The sequence below is a fragment of the Brassica rapa genome, chromosome A08 (genome assembly GCF_000309985.2).
Source record: "Brassica rapa cultivar Chiifu-401-42 chromosome A08, CAAS_Brap_v3.01, whole genome shotgun sequence".
Taxonomy (NCBI): domain Eukaryota; kingdom Viridiplantae; phylum Streptophyta; class Magnoliopsida; order Brassicales; family Brassicaceae; genus Brassica; species Brassica rapa.
The window spans coordinates 2,993,756-3,012,835 of NC_024802.2; the positions used below are offsets into that span (position 1 = coordinate 2,993,756).

The 19,080-nt window shown below is 34.9% G+C and overlaps 2 protein-coding genes and 1 long non-coding RNA gene across 3 annotated transcripts; 1 reads left to right on the forward strand and 2 right to left on the reverse strand.

Annotated features, from left to right (window-relative positions):
- Window positions 1–4,681: 4,681 nt before the first annotated feature.
- On the forward strand, window positions 4,682–7,578 carry LOC103832974 (signal recognition particle 54 kDa protein 3). Its single transcript, XM_009109082.3, has 9 exons — window positions 4,682–4,912; window positions 4,992–5,091; window positions 5,164–5,317; window positions 5,931–6,081; window positions 6,165–6,313; window positions 6,428–6,528; window positions 6,620–6,777; window positions 6,863–6,977; window positions 7,046–7,578. The coding sequence occupies exons 1-9, from the start codon at window positions 4,682–4,684 to the stop codon at window positions 7,375–7,377; spliced, it is 1,491 nt and encodes a 496-aa protein (XP_009107330.1). The 3' UTR covers window positions 7,378–7,578.
- A 218-nt stretch (window positions 7,579–7,796) lies between these two features.
- Window positions 7,797–12,038, reverse strand: LOC103832975 (protein trichome berefringence-like 7). Its single transcript, XM_009109083.3, has 4 exons — window positions 8,774–12,038; window positions 8,536–8,694; window positions 8,190–8,463; window positions 7,797–8,109 (listed from the first exon to the last, which is right to left on the reverse strand). Exons 1-4 carry the CDS (start codon window positions 9,655–9,657, stop codon window positions 8,101–8,103), a joined length of 1,326 nt encoding a protein of 441 aa, XP_009107331.1. The 5' UTR covers window positions 9,658–12,038; the 3' UTR covers window positions 7,797–8,100.
- Window positions 12,039–12,633: 595 nt separating this feature from the next.
- On the reverse strand, window positions 12,634–18,624 carry LOC117127433. Its single transcript, XR_004450445.1, has 2 exons — window positions 15,354–18,624; window positions 12,634–14,468 (listed from the first exon to the last, which is right to left on the reverse strand). It is a non-coding gene; the product is annotated as an uncharacterized LOC117127433 (long non-coding RNA).
- Window positions 18,625–19,080: the final 456 nt, after the last annotated feature.

Consider the following 19,080-nt stretch of genomic DNA (forward strand, 5'->3'; position numbering starts at 1 on the left):
TCTTGGTTCCGGGTTTGGCAAAAAATTTGTTGAGTGTTCCACAAATTGTTTCAAGCGGATACCAGGTGAGTTTCCAAGAGAAGAGATGCATCATAGATGATGCAAAAGGAAGGAGGATAATGGATATCCCAATGACTCACAAAAGCTATCGAATCAGGATGAGTTCGGCTCAGGTAGAAGAGGCCTTGAGTGCTAGTGAGCAAGGAAAGATGGAGACATGGCACAAGAGACTTGGTCATGTAGGCGACAAAAGGTTGCAACAAATGCAAGACAAAGACTTGGTAAAGGGATTACCAAAGTTTAAAGTCAAGAAGGAAGCATGTGAGGCGTGTAGACTTGGAAAGCAATCACGCAAAAGCTTCCCAAAGGAATCTCAAACTAAGACAAGAGAGAAGCTTGAGATTGTACATACGGATGTATGTGGGCCGATGCAGCACCAGTCTGTTGATGGAAGCCGATACTTTTTGCTATTCTTGGATGATCATACTCACATGTGTTGGGTATACTTCATGAAGCAAAAGTCAGAGACATTCTCACTGTTCAAGAAGTTCAAAGCAATGGTGGAGAAGCAGTCGGATTGTACCATCAAGACACTGAGATCAGATGGAGGTGGTGAGTTCACTTCACGAGAATTCAACCGGTTCTGTGAAGAAGAAGGAATCAATAAGCAAGTCACCTTGCCTTATTCACCACAACAAAATGGTGCAGCAGAGCGCATGAATAGGACCTTGGTGGAGATGGCTAGATCGATGTTGGCAGAGCAAGACTTACCGCTCAAGTTATGGGCAGAAGCGGTATACACTGCCTCATATCTTCAAAACCGTCTGCCATCAAAGGCAATAGAAGAAGATGTCACTCCTATAGAGAAGTGGTGTGGACACAAGCCAGATGTGTCACACATGAGAATGTTTGGTAGCATATGCTACATACATATCCCAAATCAAAAGAGGAGGAAGCTAGACGTCAAGGCAAAGCGTGGAGTCTTTGTTGGATATAGCAACCAATCCAAAGGCTATAGAGTTCTCATTTTGGAGAATGAGAAGATTGAAGTATCAAGAGATGTCGAGTTTGAAGAAGGAAAGAAGTGGAATTGGAAAAGGCAAGAAGAAGTGAGGAAGACATTGGAGTTGTCTATGGAAGACTCTCACTCGCCTGAGGATCAAACCGAAGGTGCATCCAGTCCTGAGGAACAAACCGAAGGTGCATCCAGTCCTGAGGAACAATTTGGAGGTACTTTCAGTCCTATTTCTTTTCAAAATGATGATCATGATACTAGTAGTGGAGATGAAGAAACTTCTGAGGCACCAAGGAAGTTCAAGTCCATGGTTGATATCATGGAAAGGGCACCAAGAGTAGAGCTTGATGAAGCGGCTCAAGCTATAGAAGCTTGTCTTCATGCAAATGAAGAACCATACACTTATGATGAAGCGTGTGGTACCAAGGAATGGAGAGAAGCAATGAATGAGGAGATAGCCATGATTGAGAAGAACAAGACGTGGGAACTAGTGGACAAGCCAAAGAAGAAGAATGTGATAAGTGTGAAGTGGATCTACAAGATCAAGACCGATGCAAACGGCAATCACATCAAGCACAAGGCGCGGCTAGTTGCAAGAGGGTTCTCTCAAGAGTATGGTGTTGACTACCTTGAGACGTTTGCTCCTGTCTCAAGACATGATACAATACGAGCCATACTTGCCTATGCGGCTCAGATGAAGTGGCGATTGTATCAGATGGATGTGAAGTCAGCCTTTCTCAATGGCGACCTCAAGGAAGAAGTGTATGTCACACAACCGCCTGGGTATGTGACACACGGGAAGGAACACAAGGTGTTAAGGCTACACAAAGCTTTATATGGTTTAAAGCAAGCCCCAAGGGCATGGTATGGAAGGATAGATTCATACTTTCTTCAAAACGGTTTTGAGAGGAGTATGAATGATGCGGCCTTATACATCAAGAAGCAAGGAGGAGATGTGTTGATCGTGAGTCTATATGTGGATGATATAATCATCACTGGAAGCAACATTCAGAGCATCAACACATTCAAGGAGAACATGAAGAAAGAATTCGAGATGGTGGATCTTGGATTGTTGAACTACTTTCTTGGAATGGAAGTAATTCAAGACAATGGAGGCATATTTCTTTCACAAGAAAAGTATGCAAACAAACTTGTAGACAAGTTTGGGATGCGAGACAGCAAGAGTGTAAGCAACCCACTTACACCACAAGGAAAAGGAGTTGAGGATGACAAGGAGTATGGAGATCCGACTAAGTATAGAAGCATCATTGGAGGGCTTTTGTACTTGTGTGCATCAAGACCTGATGTGATGTATGCAAGCGCCTATCTCTCAAGATACATGTCATCACCTCGCATGAAGCACTACCAAGAAGCCAAGAGGGTGTTAAGATATGTCAAAGGAACATCAAACTTTGGAGTGTACTTCACAAGCGTGAAAGAACCAAGACTTCTAGGCTACACGGACAGCGATTGGGGTGGTTCTAAGGAAGACAAGAAAAGCACTTCAGGTTATGTGTTTACTCTTGGATCAGCCATGTTTTGTTGGCAGTCAAGCAAGCAACAAACAGTGGCGCAATCTACGGCTGAAGCAGAGTACATAGCCGTGTGTGCAGCAACAAATCAAGCAGTGTGGTTACAAAGACTATTTGAAGACTTTGGTCAGAAGTTTGAAGGAGGCATTCCGATCTTATGTGACAACAAATCAGCAATAGCAATTGGGAAGAATCCGGTGCAACACAGAAGGACGAAGCACATAGAGATCAAGTACCATTTCGTGAGGGAAGCTGAGCAAAAGGGAATCATTGAACTGAAGTATTGCAAAGGGGATGATCAACTCGCAGACATTCTCACAAAGGCATTGGGTGGTTCAAGATTTGAAGATCTAAGGAAGCAGCTTGGAGTCAAGTCGAGATATGATTAAGGAGGAGTGTTAAACTATAATCTAATCTCTTCTTGATACATTTACATAAGTTAGTTATTTATGTTATTACACAAAGAGTTGTAACTCTTCAAGTTGTGTCCTTTAGTATAAAGAGTTGTGTCTCTTATACTTGTATTGATTCGATCTCTATATAAAGATCAATCATCTGTTGTAAACATATTACCGAATCTCAATAATACAAAAGTATTTTCAGTAAAGTTTATAAGCCTGAAACGTCTATCTTATTCTTTCTCTCGAACTCGTGTGTAACACACTGCGATCATTGTGTAACACAAGCGGTTGGTAAAAGATTAACAATTTAGTGTTTAAAATTTGAGTTAAAAAGTTTGAAATTTACCAAATTTTATAATGTCAAATTTTTTTGTCAGTTAATATTATTATTGGTTTTTTTCATAAATAAAATATGACACTTGTTAATTTTTTATGGATTAGTATGTAGGCGAACCTAAGAATAAGCGAGTCCAACACTCCAATTTTGGTCCAATATGTTTTAATAACTGATGGGAGTCTCTCTCCTCTCTCTAGAGAGAGAGAATACTCACTCTTCTTCTCCTCTTACTAGATTCAGATTTTTCAGAGGGGGAAGAGTTTTATGTTGTGCTTTTGATGTTAAATATTTCTCTTTGATCTATGGATCAAGTTGTTTTTGTTTCGCTAAGGCTATTATCTGTTTTCGCATAGGCGATTCTCTGTTTCGTATAGGCGATTTTGATGTGTTGTTTCATCCAATATCAAAGTGCTTGTCATTCTCATCTTCTCTGATATGGTTGAATGTGAATAAAACGTTCTGATTGTTCTAATCATATTTTTAGATCCTCTAGCTTTCCACCCAGTTTGATTTTGATAACAGTGATTAGATCATCGATCACTTTAACACTTCATAGGAGAATCATACTTTCTTTGAAAGTATAGCCATTTGGCTTGAAGAAAGCGTCTCTGACTGGAAGCTGAGCGGATTTGAAGGATGTTGCAGTCATCTATGGAGTTGATCAAGAAGAGAGATGGCATTTATGATGGTCTAACAAATGGTCTTTTTTTTCTTATTGACTAAAGCTTCCTCTGTTCTTAAATTTCGGTGAGACAAGTTATTTCTGAACAAGTAGCTGCGGATAATGGTGGATGCATCCTCAAACGAAGATCAACGGTTCAGCAGGTGCAATCAGCCGATAGCGCAAGCTCTCAAAAGTTCTTCATCCCACGGTGACAAGTGTGAATCTCGAAGTCTTTATCCCACGGTGGTGCGTCCCTAATGCGCGTGAATCTCGTCTCAACAACATGCAGAAGATCTGGATGACGTGTGTCCTTCTCTTCTCCTCCTTTGATGCGTGGCAAGATGATGACTTTCATGGGCTGGTTTGTATTGTGTACTGTAGTTAGAATGAGCCGTTGTAAGCTGAGTGTTTGTATATGTCCATTGGGCTTACTTTAATAAAGAGCAAAAGTTGACCAAGAAAAACGGGTCCAATTTCCTGGAAAAAAAAACACAAACCCGATTTGAACCCGTTTGTGAAATTTACCCATTGGGCGGGCATATAGAGCCCATCATTAGGCCCATCAATTTTGATATGCATCGCCTCTAGAGTACTAATCATGGATTATAGAATAAACCAACAACTTCTCCTCCCGTCACAATCCTCTCTAATCCCCGACGAAAGATCTCCGAATCAAAACCCTAATTCCTCAATCCCGATCCTCGATCTTAGTCGAATCCCCCGGCAGCGAATATGGTTTTAGCGGAGCTCGGCGGGCAGATCGCCAGCGCCTTGCAGAAGATGAGCAATGTGACGATCATCGACGAGAAGGCTCTCAACGAGTGCTTGAAAGAGATCACTCGCGCTCTTCTCCATTCGGATGTCTCTTTCCCTCTCGTGAGGGAGATGCAGAACAATATCAAGAAGATCGTTAACCTCGAGGAGCTAGCCGCTGGCCACAACAAGCGACGGATCATTGAGCAGGTTTTTTTTTTTTTTAATTTGGGATTCGATTAGGAATCGGATTTTGATTCGTTATTGGATTTGATTTGTTTTGTATCAGGCTATCTTTAGTGAACTGTGTAAGATGTTGGATCCAGGAAAGCCTGCGTTTTCACCCAAAAAGGCTAAACCTAGTGTTGTTATGTTCGTTGGGTTACAAGGTGAGGTCTTTGTAAGATTGATTGTTTGTTTCTTGATTGTTTGTGTAATCTCACTTGACTGTTAATGTTTAGGTGCTGGTAAAACCACAACTTGTACCAAGTATGCTTATTATCATCAGAAGAAAGGGTATAAACCAGCTCTGGTGTGTGCGGATACTTTCAGGGCTGGTGCTTTCGATCAGCTGAAACAGAATGCCACCAAGGCTAGGATCCCCTTTTATGGAAGGTATAAACTTGTCTTTTCTTAGTAACAGTATAGGTTAGTGTAAAAAAAGCGATGGAATTTTCTTTGTGACGGTAGAATCAAAGTACAAAGTTTCTTAAATTGTTTGAATTCGGCTCTGAGGTTTGGTATAGGACTATGGCTGCAAAAATCTGCACTTAATGGGACTAAGCTATCTTAGTATCAGCTTTCTTCTTGCATGTTTGTAACAGCTTTGGTGCTTGTTTTTCCAATAGAATAGTAGCTCACGTATAGGGTCAATCTCCAAAGTTCATGAAATTGTTTGATTTAGGCTCAAGGTTTAGCTTAGAACTGTGGCTGCAAAAATTGGCACTGAAAGGGACTAAGTTATATTTCCTTTTCCATCATCCGGTAGGTGTCGTCATACTTCTCTGCGCGCCACGTTTACGAGTCTCTTTAAGCCCTTTTGCATGTTTTGTCCTGCGCTCTCTTGAGGTCTTCTTTTTATATTTGCAATTACTGCGACTATGCTTGCTGTTTGTAGCTGGATTAATGACACTAAAAGAGGGAGAAGCAAATATTCTGGGCAAAAACTATTCTATAGGCATACTGTGATGATAGAATTTTGCTAATGCTGGGTTGTGATTCTTTGCAGTTACACGGAATCCGATCCTGTGAAAATTGCTGTTGAGGGAGTTGATACCTTTAAGAAAGAAAACTGTGATCTTATTATTGTTGACACCAGTGGTCGTCATAAACAAGAAGCTACTCTCTTTGAAGAAATGCGTCAAGTTGCTGAAGCAACGGTATGATCTGTTGTCTTGGAGTCTTATGTTTGTTCCTTGGTTTGATGTTGCAGGCTTTGATCATGGTCTTTTCATTTTTTCAGAAACCAGATCTCGTTATATTTGTCATGGACAGCAGTATTGGTCAAGCTGCATTTGACCAAGCTCAAGCATTCAAGCAAAGTGTTGCCGTGGGAGCTGTAATTATCACTAAGATGGACGGTCATGCCAAGGGTGGCGGTGCTCTTAGCGCGTACGTATCTTTCACCTTCTAAATCTCGTTCTATGTTTTCAAAATCGTCTGTATAAAAATCTTGTTGGCTTTTCCAATTGGACCATTGAATGTGATCCGTTTTCATCTTGTTAGTGTTGCGGCGACAAAGAGTCCTGTGATTTTCATCGGAACAGGAGAGCATATGGATGAGTTTGAAGTGTTTGACGTCAAACCATTTGTCAGCCGTCTCTTAGGTAACATTCATGACATTGCCCTCCCTGTGAAGAGTAATCAAAGTCTCTCAATGGGTTGTTATTGACTCGGAATCTTTTTTATGCTCAACAGGAATGGGAGATTGGTCTGGATTCGTGGATAAACTACAAGATGTGGTACCTAAAGATCAACAACCTGAACTTCTGGAAAAGCTCTCTCAGGGTAACTTCACGTTGAGAATTATGTACGACCAGTTCCAGAACTTACTGAACATGGGCCCACTTAGCGAGGTCAGAAGCTCTTTTGTCAACATGTTACTAAGCTTAAAAGCAGGAGTTGATTGAGATGATAATAACAACCCTGAGGTGTGTGTAGGTTTTCTCAATGCTACCTGGAGCTGCTGCTCAAATGATGCCGAAAGGACACGAGAAAGAAAGCCAAGCGAAGATAAAGCGATACATGACGATGATGGATTCTATGACAAACGAAGGTGAGAACGGAACAATAATATAAAACTTATCCAGAGTAGAAGTAATAACTGATGTTTAACTGGTGCAGAACTGGACAGCTCGAACCCGAAGATGTTTAACGAGTCAAGGATGATGAGAATAGCGAGAGGGTCTGGGAGGATGGTAAGAGAAGTGATGGAGATGTTGGAAGAGTACAAGAGGCTAGCAAAGATGTGGAGCAAGATGAAAGGACTCAAGATCCCAAAGAATGGAGACATGAGCGCACTCTCGAGAAACATGAACGCTCAGCACATGAGCAAGGTCCTTCCTCCTCAGATGCTCAAGCAGTTCGGAGGCATGGGAGGTCTGCAGAGTCTCATGAAACAGATGGGTTCTGGCAAAGACATGATGGGTATGTTTGGCGGCGGCAAAGACAAGTAGTTCCTTTCTTTCTTTCTCTTACACATCTAAAACTACATCTTGCTCGTTTGTCGTTATTAGTTTTTGTTTTTGATTTCCCTCTTTTAATTTTCCTGTTTTTACATTCCCCCTTCAGTTTTAACTTTCTTTGTATTTTTCCTTTCTCGAAGTAAAAGAATTTCACCTAATATACATAATATACATGTCATGTGTCTATTTTCATTTTCGTATGCAAATTTGGTAGAAGTGATTTAAATAATATAAGGATTCAATGTATAATTTCATTGTTTTTAAAAATAGAGTAATTCGATTCTATTTTAATAAATAAAATCATCCCATTTTGAAGTAAATCTACTTTTTACTCTAATTTACAATGAAAATGGAATGGAATTAAAAACACTTATTTTATTTTAAAATAGAGTTTGAAGTGGAAAATGGAATAAAGTTGAAAATGCTATTAGACATCAAGAAAACTGCTTTGAATCAAGTCACAGATAGTAATGAAATAATTTTATACCAGAAGAAGATCCTCTCACTCTCTTTGAATCGATAATACAATAAAGAAGAAGAACGTAGAAGAAACAATCAAAGAATGAATTTAAGAATCACTTTGTGACCCTCAGTGCCTTTATGTCCCAGAAGAAACAGGAGCAATTAGCTCCTAGAGATATATAATCTTCAAGGGTCGTTAATCATTTTTTCTTTCTATCGTGTTATGTTGCAAAAACCTGCAGTTAATCCTTATCACGGAACCTGCAAATCAAGTAAACAAAACATTCAGACATAAAGAAACTGTTGTGTTAGATAAGGAAAGCAAATAGAGAGAAAGTTACTTGTTGTCTAAAGAGGAAGAAGAGCAAGATTTCATTCCAGATATCAGGAACTCCAGGTAGACACCAATGACTACAGTCAGATACCAACGGGTTATCACTCCATAAACCCACATGACCATCACTTCTAAACGCTGACATCGAAGTTACATCCAAAACCGACACCGGAACCGTCATGTTCTTGACTACTTCTTTGATCATTTCAGAGAATATGCTTCTGTCTCTTCCTTGTGTATCCGGGGTTGGATACTTCGTCACATTGCATGATCTATGATCACTACACAACAACACCAAACTTCAATCTTAAGAAAAAGCAGAACAAAAACTGGTAAAAGCTAAGGAGCTGTACCTCCAATGCGATGGCTCAAAGGTACGAAACAACACACGAGTTTTGTTAGGATCAATCTGAGTCTCTATCCATGACGCCCATGTCTCTAACGCTACTTTATACGCTGAAGGAATAGACATCCCGAGCCTCAGTGAGTTCCCAACCTGAAAGTAACAACCACTGACGTTCCAAACACACAACAGTTAGCTTAAAGACAACACTCTAAAGTCTATACCAAGTTATTCAATTCAAAGCTTACGTTTCGAAAAGCTTCCCAGGCACCCACCACTGACCAGTATTGAAAACAAGATAATCCGCAGAGCTCCACTCATTGTTAATCACATCCAAAACATCCAGCTTCAACGTGGACTTTACACGTTTCGGCGCGTGCCAACGCAACAACTTCCCAGGCTGAACCAAGAAAACCGATCTATAGAACTCAACCGTGAAGTTAAAAGAACTAAACCTCACACCCAAGAACCTTATCCTCTTCGTTATATTGTTCCCGTTGACTTCATAAACACTCCTCTTATCATCCAAACCCGTCATCAACATACATATCAAAGACTCCCACTGCGTCCTACTCATCGAATCTCCCACAAAGACTATCCTTTTACCTCTCAACCTCTCCAACACATCACGCACTTGAAACCTCGGGACGCTACAATGCTTAGGCTTCCACCTCCACTTTAGATACTCATCGTGCCCACGCCCGTTGCCTAAACAGTTAAACCCTCTCTCTACAAACGGACATTCAGACGCGTTGTACAAAGGGTAGCTAGCATCAACCACCCAACTCCCATCGAATATGTCACACTCCTTACTATTAATTATAACAGAGGTGTCATTAAACTGCAATGCACCATTATAACCGAGGCTAGGAACAACGTAGAGGTAACCACCAGCTATGATCACAAGAAACGAGACAAGTGTTCCTGCGACGATGAGGACTTGAAACAAGTACGAGATCTCTTTCAACCTGTTTGTGTACGGACGTGGACTACCTCCGAATGTTCTCGGGCTGGCGAAAGCTGAGCCAATGGGGCTGTTGAAGGCGGTTGAAGAGGTGCTCCTAGGGCTTTCTACAGATAAAGAACTCAATGCTCTTCTATTGAACGATGTGCTCTTTGTGAAACTGCTCATTGTTCCTCAATCATTTGATCCTTCTATCTATCTATCTATCTCTTAGCTCCTTAACTTTCTATTTAAACCCATCATGCAAGAACAGAGAGATGATCCAATCTCTTAGAGTTGATGTAATTTTCCAGGGAAATTCAACATTTTGACGCAAACCCAGATTGAATCACGAGATGGGTATCGATCAAATCCAGCCGAATCGAAAGAGAAGAAGCGATACCGTGAAAAGAAGTTGGCGAAAGATTGCGAATTTGAGAACGGTAGGTAAGAACAGAGACTTTGATGTTTTTTCGAATGTGGAGAGAGATCAAAGACGCGTGTTTTGATTGAGATCGGAGATGAGGAAGAGAGAGAGAGAGAGATCGGCGAGGAAAGAGGGACACTGTCTGGTTCCGATGTCTGCTCTGTAATTAAAATTATATAAATCAAAGTTCGATGATGCGTCGAGATTTGGAAATAGCGTAAAGGGTAATTTGGTAATTTACTATGAAGAAAAATATTGAAAAATTGTCTTTTAAGAATGTTCTGGTCTTGGATCATTGTCTATGTTGTTGCAAAGACGCATTGTTTATGGTTAATCGGATAATGTTAATCACTGATCGTATCACTAATCATATGATATATATAGCGTATGTACTATTTTTCTGTTGGTTCTAAACAGAGACAACAAGAAGTTTGGTGATACAGATTAAATGCAATTTACTTTGTATTTAATGATGGGAACACATGTTCATAAGTTTAGTCACTTTTGGCAATAAAACTCACAGTTTTGTTTTAGATTTGCATTAGGTCTAGAAAGTAGTTCAGATTGAATCTGATAAGAGAAACATAAGCGTTATTTACAAGACAGAAAAACAGAGATTTGATAAGATCATGAAACTTTTTTTTTTAAATCATGAAACTTGATCTTGATCTTTACCTTTGATTAGTTTCCAGTTAATTATTAAAATCCAACAAAAAAAAAATCTCTACAACTGAAGACAGGAAGCAAACATATGGTGGTTTTCTTTTTAGGAAACAATAAAGTTCAATATAAATTAGCTCTTCTTGACTTTGCTATATGTTTGAAAAAGACAAAAATCATTGGTTAATCACTTTGTTGTGATTAACTCCAAAATTAACTCCATTAGTTCCAGCTACTTTGTTGTGAAACTTGATTACAAAAACACTCACATCAGTATTGATGAGCCTTCAGTAGAATATGGTCATTCGAAAAACAGATGATCCCCTGATTCGAAAAGACCCTGACAGAGGACACATGAAGAATTTGTACTAGTGTTCCAGCTAAGCATTCTATCTCCAGTCGCCTAACTGTTTTGATATGTAATCCAATGAAAGTAGCAAACTTAGGAGTACCGTGCTGAAACCATACTTCTTTTGACCAATGAACTAGCTGTTCATGTTGTCTAATCAATTCTCATGTGTGCTTCGTCTTGAAAACAGGTCGAAGCTTATCATTGCTCTGCTTCCATTATGATTGATCTTTCATTATTGTCATTTTCACTATGCGATTCTCAATGAGTGTTTCCAATTCGTTCGAGAGATCATTGATAGAGGTGAAGATCTTCGAGAGATCGGTAAATGTTGCACACTTTATCTCTTTAAAAAAAAACTAATGTCTCTCAAATGGCGATTCGAGAGAGGTGAAGATTTTCGACATTCGACTCAGCCTCACATCAAACGGTAAATCATTTCTTAGTTTTACCTTCTTTTTCCACTGATAAATAAATTACCTCAAATTTTTTTCGAAAACGTAATTTAGAAATAAACACTTATATGGACATATTATCACGTAATATATGATATACATCTTCTAAAAATAAACAATAAGACAAAAATTAAGATTCCTATAAACAAGCATAATACATAGTAATTCAAAAATTAGGGTAGTTTAAGGTAGTTCACAATAGTACATAGTAGTACTAGTAATTCCAGTAATTCCTAGAATTTTAATTTTCATCGATTTAACATTTTTAACCCATCACGAGGGTGTTATTCCCACCACTGTAGTATATTATTTTGCTTCAAAAGAGTGCAAATAAGCATAAATACACAAAATCATCTTTAACCATTATTTTCGTATTTGTTTTATATCAATACACCTAAAACTTTAGTTTTTCATCAGTTTAGGTGTTTTAAAACGACCAAGAACGTTTTACACAACCCAAAGTATCGTCTAACACCATTTTAATATTTTTCCTCAAAACAATGTTAAATTTAGAGAAATATACATAATTTTCTTTAAATTTGTATTTTTGAAATATTATTGTAATAATGTTTATAGATATTTCTGAAATTAATTGTTGATTAAATATGAAATTTATTTTAAATTTGATAATTTTTATATAAAAGAGATAAAATTTAGTTTAACCAAAAATCATTTATAGAAGTATTTTATTAAATTTATTTTGTTACTAATTTTTCATTAAAATATAATTGAAATACATATTTTATTAAATTTTTGTTTTTTGAAATATTTTTATATAACAAAATTTTTATAAATATTTTAAAAATTATTTTTTAAATTAACTTTTGATTAAAATATTATTTAAATACATATTTATTATATTTGTATTTTTAAATCTTATAGAATATGCAAATATTTTTGAAATTAATATTTGATTAAAATATAATATATCTTATTTTAATTTTGATCACTTTTATATGAAAGAGATAAATTTTGTTTTAGAAAATTTTGTTTATATATGTATTTTATTAAATCTATTTTTGTATTTATTTTTTATTCAAATAATTTTAAAATATTTTATTTTGTTATTTTACTTTTTAAAAAAATATTGTGAAATAAATGGAATTTGTTTTTATTTCTAAAAATTTTTAGTTATATTATTCATTAAATAATTAAAACATAAATTTGGTTGGAGAATAAAAAAGAAGATGGACACATGTCAGAAGAAGAATGAGCTTCTAAAAATGGGAACCACATATAAATTTAGATTTAAATTTAATACTTCATTTTTTAAAAAAATGGGGGAGAGGTCTGCATGCATGATGGGTGGGGTCCGCATATAACTTAAAAAATATTATTAAAAAAGGGTAATAGGGGAAAATGCTGGGGTAGTGAGAAAAATGGTGGGATAGTTAGAATAGTTTTTTTTGTAACTGAGGCGTTTTAGATTACTTTCCCATATCTGATACACTAAATGAATTGATTTTTAGGCTTAATAACATGTAATCCAAATCATTGTTTATTCACATTTTAAATAAAAACCATTGGACTATTTATTTGATCCAACAGAATTTGCTACTCCCAACTGAGAGTCACTTGTAGTGATCACAGAGAGACCTAAGAAACTCCCAATTGAGAGTCACTTGTAGTGATCACAGAGAGACTTAAAAATCGTGTTGGATAAAGGCACTGGATTTTGCTACACTATTGGCGAGACTCGTATTGAATAAAGACACCGGTTTTTGACCGGTTTAATAATGGTGATCACATAGAGACCTAAGAATCGTGTTGGAAAGACTCGTATCAATAGTATGAACTTGAAGTAATGATCGAAGGACTGTTATTAGATATACAATTTGTATGGTTTGTAAATTCTAATATACAATTTGTATGGTTGTAAATGTCACTGATTTTGTAAAATACAATATTACCATTAATGAGAGAACCTTACTACCTTAGACTCAGTTTTAAATGCAGTGGCAAATTGTGGCACTTGGTCAGTCTATATGGACCGGCGGCTGTACTCAAAGTGAAGTTAGTGACAAATATCCACTTACCCTTCAATTTCGAGCTATTTATATTTGTTGAAGACTTGAAGTAGTTATGATTTTAGAAATGAAATATTTGTTAAGTCCTATATTTAGGATCAATTAGGTACAACGTTAATTGTTTGTGTGTTTAAGAAATAAATATCTCGAACAATTAAGATTTGTTACTTACTCCTTCCGTTTCATTTTAACTATGTGTTTTCCTATAACTATGTGCACAAATATAATTTTAGAATTATATTTATAAATAAAGTTTTGTTAATTTTTTGGTTTTATTATTTGCATATAATATTTTATTTCTATGTAAAAACTAAGATCAAATAAATATTTTTTTTACATTTATATTTAATAATAAATATTTCTTGGAATATTTTTATTTATTTTATTTTGGTTAATATATATTAAATACAATTTTATAGAATTAAGGGAAAGTTTTTTAATATATAATGAACAAAACATAAAATTAAATAATATTTCTAAAATTTTTAAATATTAAAAAGAAATAATTATAATATGATTTTAATTTTTTTTTGAAAAATGCATAAATGTTTTAAGATTTGTTTTAGTAATGAAAAATTATAAAATTATTTAAATAAAATTAAATAATATTTTCGAAAATTATTATGTATTACTATATTTCTAACTTTACTATATATTGTTATATTAATGATTATTTATAAGTTGTTAGTTTATTCTAACAATTTACCAAAATTATAAAACAATATTAAATATAAATGTTCATATCACAGTTAGTCCAAACCATGTCATCTTTATTAATATTCCATGTCATTATTTTGCTTTCAAAGTTAATGTGGTGATGACATGTGTCAAAATTACTTAGTAAATAATGTATAGGGGATTGTTGTTTTACACTTATGAAAAAATATTAAAAATATTTAATTTTGTATATTTACTAAATAAAAACATCATTACCGATACTGAAATACATCTAAACACATTTCAACCAATACAGAAATAGATTAGATTATAAAATTAATAAATTTTGCATTGAAACTATAAAGCGACATTTATTTTGAAACAAAAATTTTACTATACAAATTAAACTGAAACAGAGGGATACTCTATTAGCTGCAGTGTTTTGAAACCCGACCCAGACCCGCGGTTGAACCGGTAAACCCGGTGATCCAGAAAAAATTCGGTTTGGGTGTTATGAAAAACCCAATATTTAAAAACCCGCAAAAAACCGTAAAAATCCGCAAAACCCCATTAAACCCCGAAACCCGATACCGGTTGAACCGCCGATTGAACCAATAAACAACTTTTATTTTTTTTTAGTTTTTAGATTATGTTTTATATTCTAAGTTTTCAATTAAAAAGTTAGATGCTGACAAAAAAAAAAGGTTAGGTTTTCCTTTTTCAGTTTTATATTTGTAATTTTTAGATTTGATGAAGATTTTTCACTATGGCACCTAAAAAATGAAGTGGACGATGATAAATTAAAAAACCAAAATTAGTTGCTGTGATTTGGTGTTAGTTTATTTCTGTTATTGACGATTTATTACAATGATCTTTTATTTTTAGTTTATTTTGAATTTGAAGTTACTTTATTATTTAAATTAGTTATTTAAATATTTGTGCGTTTTATATCTTAATTTTTTTAGATGTCATAACTCTTATTTTGTTACAGAAAATTTTAAATAGTCTAAATTATTTTTTATTTTATTTTTCATGTCAAATGAAAATAAAAATATAAAAACTAAAGTTAAGTTTTTCTTAAATACTTTTTAAACATAAAGTATATATATATATCCAAACTATTATTTTATGTTTTAAAAAACATTTAGAGACTATTAAACTTTAGTTTTTATATATTTATTTTCATAGCTAATTTATTATTATATAATAAAATTAATTCATTTATTAACCCGCGGTTCACCCGCGGTCGACCCAATGACCCAGCGACCCGGTAAGTCGTCCGGTTCAGTGTCCGGGTCGGGTTTAAAAACATTGATTAGCTGAGATCAATTTTCATTTAAATGGTTAGTGGGTACAAAAAAAAACTAAAATCGATGATGAATGGTTTTTTTTCTTATTCACTGTTCGCCATATACCCTATAATAAAAACTAAAACACTGAACGATAACATGATTTGTGAATAAGATAAGACTATGTATATTTTTCTGATTCATATAGCACTGAATAAGAACATGCTTCGTGAATAAGATAAAGACTGTACAGTAGAACCTCTATAAATTAATAATATTGAAACTTTAAAATTTTATTAATTTATAGAGATATTTTTATTTATCATAATTTCTTTTTTCAGATTTTTTTTAATATTTTTATTAATAAATTAAGAAATATTTAATTTTACCTTATATAAATTATTTAAATTTAGGAATTTGACTTCCATACTATTTTATTATCTTATTTGATGTATATTTTTATGTTTCATATAATTGTTATGTGGTTTTTGATATAATTTTATTTAATATTATCAAAATATAAAACCAACAATAATGTTTAGTTTGTACTAATATAAAATAAGTATAGAGATAGATTATTAATTTATGATTTTAATAGGACTATATATTTACATGAGAATACTTTTTATAGTGTGAAGTAAAGCCTTCGCATACATAAATTATTCCCATGTAAATAGTGCTTTGCTTCACACTTTTTCAATATGCTTCCATTGAACTTTTTCACTACATTTAATGTTAACGGAAGTATTAAGTTCTATACGCTTTAATCTAGCAATTAGGAGTAACTATCTACGCTTGGTCTAGGGAAATTGGGAGGCAATAAAAGGGAATACCTATTGTATTCAAATTTTGGTTATTCCTAATAAGTCATACAGTACGGGGTTGTTCGTTTCACCATCTGTCACCATCTGTCATCTCTATTCAGATGATCCATTTGTATGATCTATTTAGATGATCCATTCAGATTTTTAGGACTGTTTGTTTGTCTATCTAGATGGTTCATCTAGATGAATCATCTAAATGAATTTTATGTTTGTTTCTTTATTTTCATTTCCATCCAAATGAGTTTAGTAAAAAAATTACTAAAATACCCTTATCTTGATTTAATCATATGTTAAAATTTACTACAATAATAACTTCTAATAAACAAAAAAAATTGATAAACATGTATTTGAAAAAAAAAATTAGAGTTTCAAACTAAAAGAGTATTAATAATAAACTGACTGTAACTTCGGTTTTGGCGGAAAACAAAAATTTTCGGTTATAACGGAAAACGAGATTTTTCAATTTTGACGGGAAAACGAGATTTTTGGATTTTGACGGGAAAATGAGTTTTTTCAATTTTGGAGAAAAAATAAATTTTTTGGTTTTGGCGAAAAATGCATTTTTGCGGTTTTGGCGGGAAAACAAGATTTTTTGATTTTGGCGGGAAAAGTCAATTTTCGGTTTTGGCGAGAAAACACGATTTATGGTTTTGGTGGGAAAACACGTTTTTGCGGTTTTGGCAGAAAACAAGATTTTCGGTTTTGGTGGGAAAACACGTTTTTCGGTTTTGGCGGTAAAAGACGTTATGGCGGGAAAACACATTTTGTGGTTTTGGCAGGAGAACATGTTTTTGTGATTAGGTGGAAAATGTGTTATGGGGTTTTGGCGTGAAAACGCATTTTTGTGATTTTGGCATGTAAACATGTTTTTGCGGGAAAACACGTTTTTCCAGTTTTTGCGGGAAAACACGTTTTTCCAATTTTGTGCGGAAATGCATTTTAGGGTTTTGGCGTGAAAATTTTGATTTTAGGTTTTCGCGGAAAAATGTTTTCTTGTGGTTTTGCCAGTTTTCGTGTGTGACAAAATGATATTATGTTTATGTTTGTAATTTGTGAATTACATTAAGTGCATAATAGACATTATACCATATTGAATGAACCATCTCCATCCAAATGGTCCAAATTTGATCAGCTGAATGAACTTTAAAATTAAACCTAAATTTCCAAAAGTCATCCAGATGATCCATCCAGATGAATTGCACTTTTAATGTCTAAACGAACAAAACTCTCATCTACATCCAGATGGCTCATTCTGATGGAGAAACGAATAGGCCCTATAAAATTTGTTACCACAAAAATTTATACTGTTTATATACTCCATTGAATGCGAATCTCATTTTGTACAATATATCAGTTATGTACTTTGATATTGGTTAACATGAATTCTTGCTCATCATTTCAAAGCTATGTCAGTTATATATGACATTTATTCTGATCACATATTTGGTTATTTAATATGATATGAAATATTATAGGAACTTTTTTTTTTGTCAAAAAATCATTCGATTGCAATAAAACCAGTACTAAGACATGGCCAGAAGGAGTTCATACAAAAGAAAGCTTGAAAGGAATTAAACTAACAACATCAGTAGATGCGACAATTACTAAGGCCAACAGGGAAAAGAAGAAATAATGAGTGTCTTCTTAGCCATCAGTAGTAGAAGGAGGATCAATACTCCACGATCCAATCAACTTACATGACAGCCACCTCTGCTTCTGATCGCAATAAAGAACTGAGCCAATAGATAGGCAAGTAGAAGCTCAGATGAGAGCCTTAGCCTTAAAAATGATGACATGAAAGGAGGATAAAGACCAAAGCGTTAATCTGAACTTGAGGGAATAATGGAAATTCATGAGTTAAAACCATGAATACTGTAAGCTCTGCTTTTATCCACAATAGTGGCTTGAGAAGAACCCAACATAATTCAAAGTCCAACTCCAAATGATGAATCCCTATCAATTCAGATCAATGACAGCCCAACATGCATCTAGGTATTGTTGTGTATCCAATAAACCCTAAATGAAAACCATCTTGTAACAGGGAGCAAGGCATAACTCCTCTAACAAGAACCAGGACAAACTGAACCAACTACCATAGCAAAGCCCAAACACAAATGAATGGCAACAAAGAACTAAAACTGTCGCACATGACAAGCCATACAAGATTCCATTGCAAAAGAATCCGCCACTGTCACCACCATATACACTCCAAACACACCTTCCTTGCTCTAACTCCATGTAGAACATCATAAAGCTACACAAAGACCATCAACGACCGCTGCAAAGGAGACCATACAGAGAGAGAATAGACGACTTTAGAGAGAAAAGAAAGATACACCACTGAAAGAAGAGATCGAGGAGGAATAGCCTTCCCCGGTGGTGGCGGAAGCCAAACCACCGAGGAAGCTGTGGTGGATCTAAGCAAAGGCTTCGGCGGCTACGAAACTTTTCGTGAGAGAAAATTAGGTCTCGCTAACCGTAAAACTGTTGACACGAAATATTATAGGAACTTTATAATCAAATATGTAAGCGTATGGATTGAAGATCAAGTTTCTACCCTTTAAATTATTCAGTTAATGTCATATATACCTACATTTATGGCCGAAATTATTGAGTTTATTGTGCTACCAGTTGGTTCTTCTATATATTGATCATACTGCATTTCATCCAAATCAAAAACTCTTACCTCTTTATACAAGTTTCTTTTGCATAAGTTTATAATGGCTGGTGTAGAAGAAGAATTTATTATTGGTCCATACAATCACCCATACTGTTATTTTGTTCTTATTACTCCCCTCCTACATTTTTTTTTGTGTTTCTATCTGTGAGACACATTTGCAACAACTCTGCAGAAAAGAGATAAGAAGAATTTTATTAAATGTCAATCCATTGAGAAAAATTGATAGTAAGCGAGGTCCGTTTAA

What these genes read in the sequence shown, in the direction of transcription:
- LOC103832974 (XM_009109082.3), top strand. Translation starts at nt 4,682, where the DNA reads ATGGTTTTAGCGGAGCTCGGCGGGCAGATCGCCAGCGCCTTGCAGAAG. An exon ending in AGGATCCCCTTTTATGGAAG is followed by an intron (nt 5,318 to 5,930) that starts GTATAAACTTGT and finishes GATTCTTTGCAG; the next exon opens with TTACACGGAATCCGATCCTG. An exon ending in GGTGGCGGTGCTCTTAGCGC is followed by an intron (nt 6,314 to 6,427) that starts GTACGTATCTTT and finishes TCATCTTGTTAG; the next exon opens with TGTTGCGGCGACAAAGAGTC.
- LOC103832975 (XM_009109083.3), bottom strand. Translation starts at nt 9,657, where the DNA reads ATGAGCAGTTTCACAAAGAGCACATCGTTCAATAGAAGAGCATTGAGT. An exon ending in CCTGGGAAGCTTTTCGAAAC is followed by an intron (nt 8,695 to 8,773) that starts GTAAGCTTTGAA and finishes TTGGAACGTCAG; the next exon opens with TGGTTGTTACTTTCAGGTTG. An exon ending in TTTGAGCCATCGCATTGGAG is followed by an intron (nt 8,464 to 8,535) that starts GTACAGCTCCTT and finishes GTTGTTGTGTAG; the next exon opens with TGATCATAGATCATGCAATG.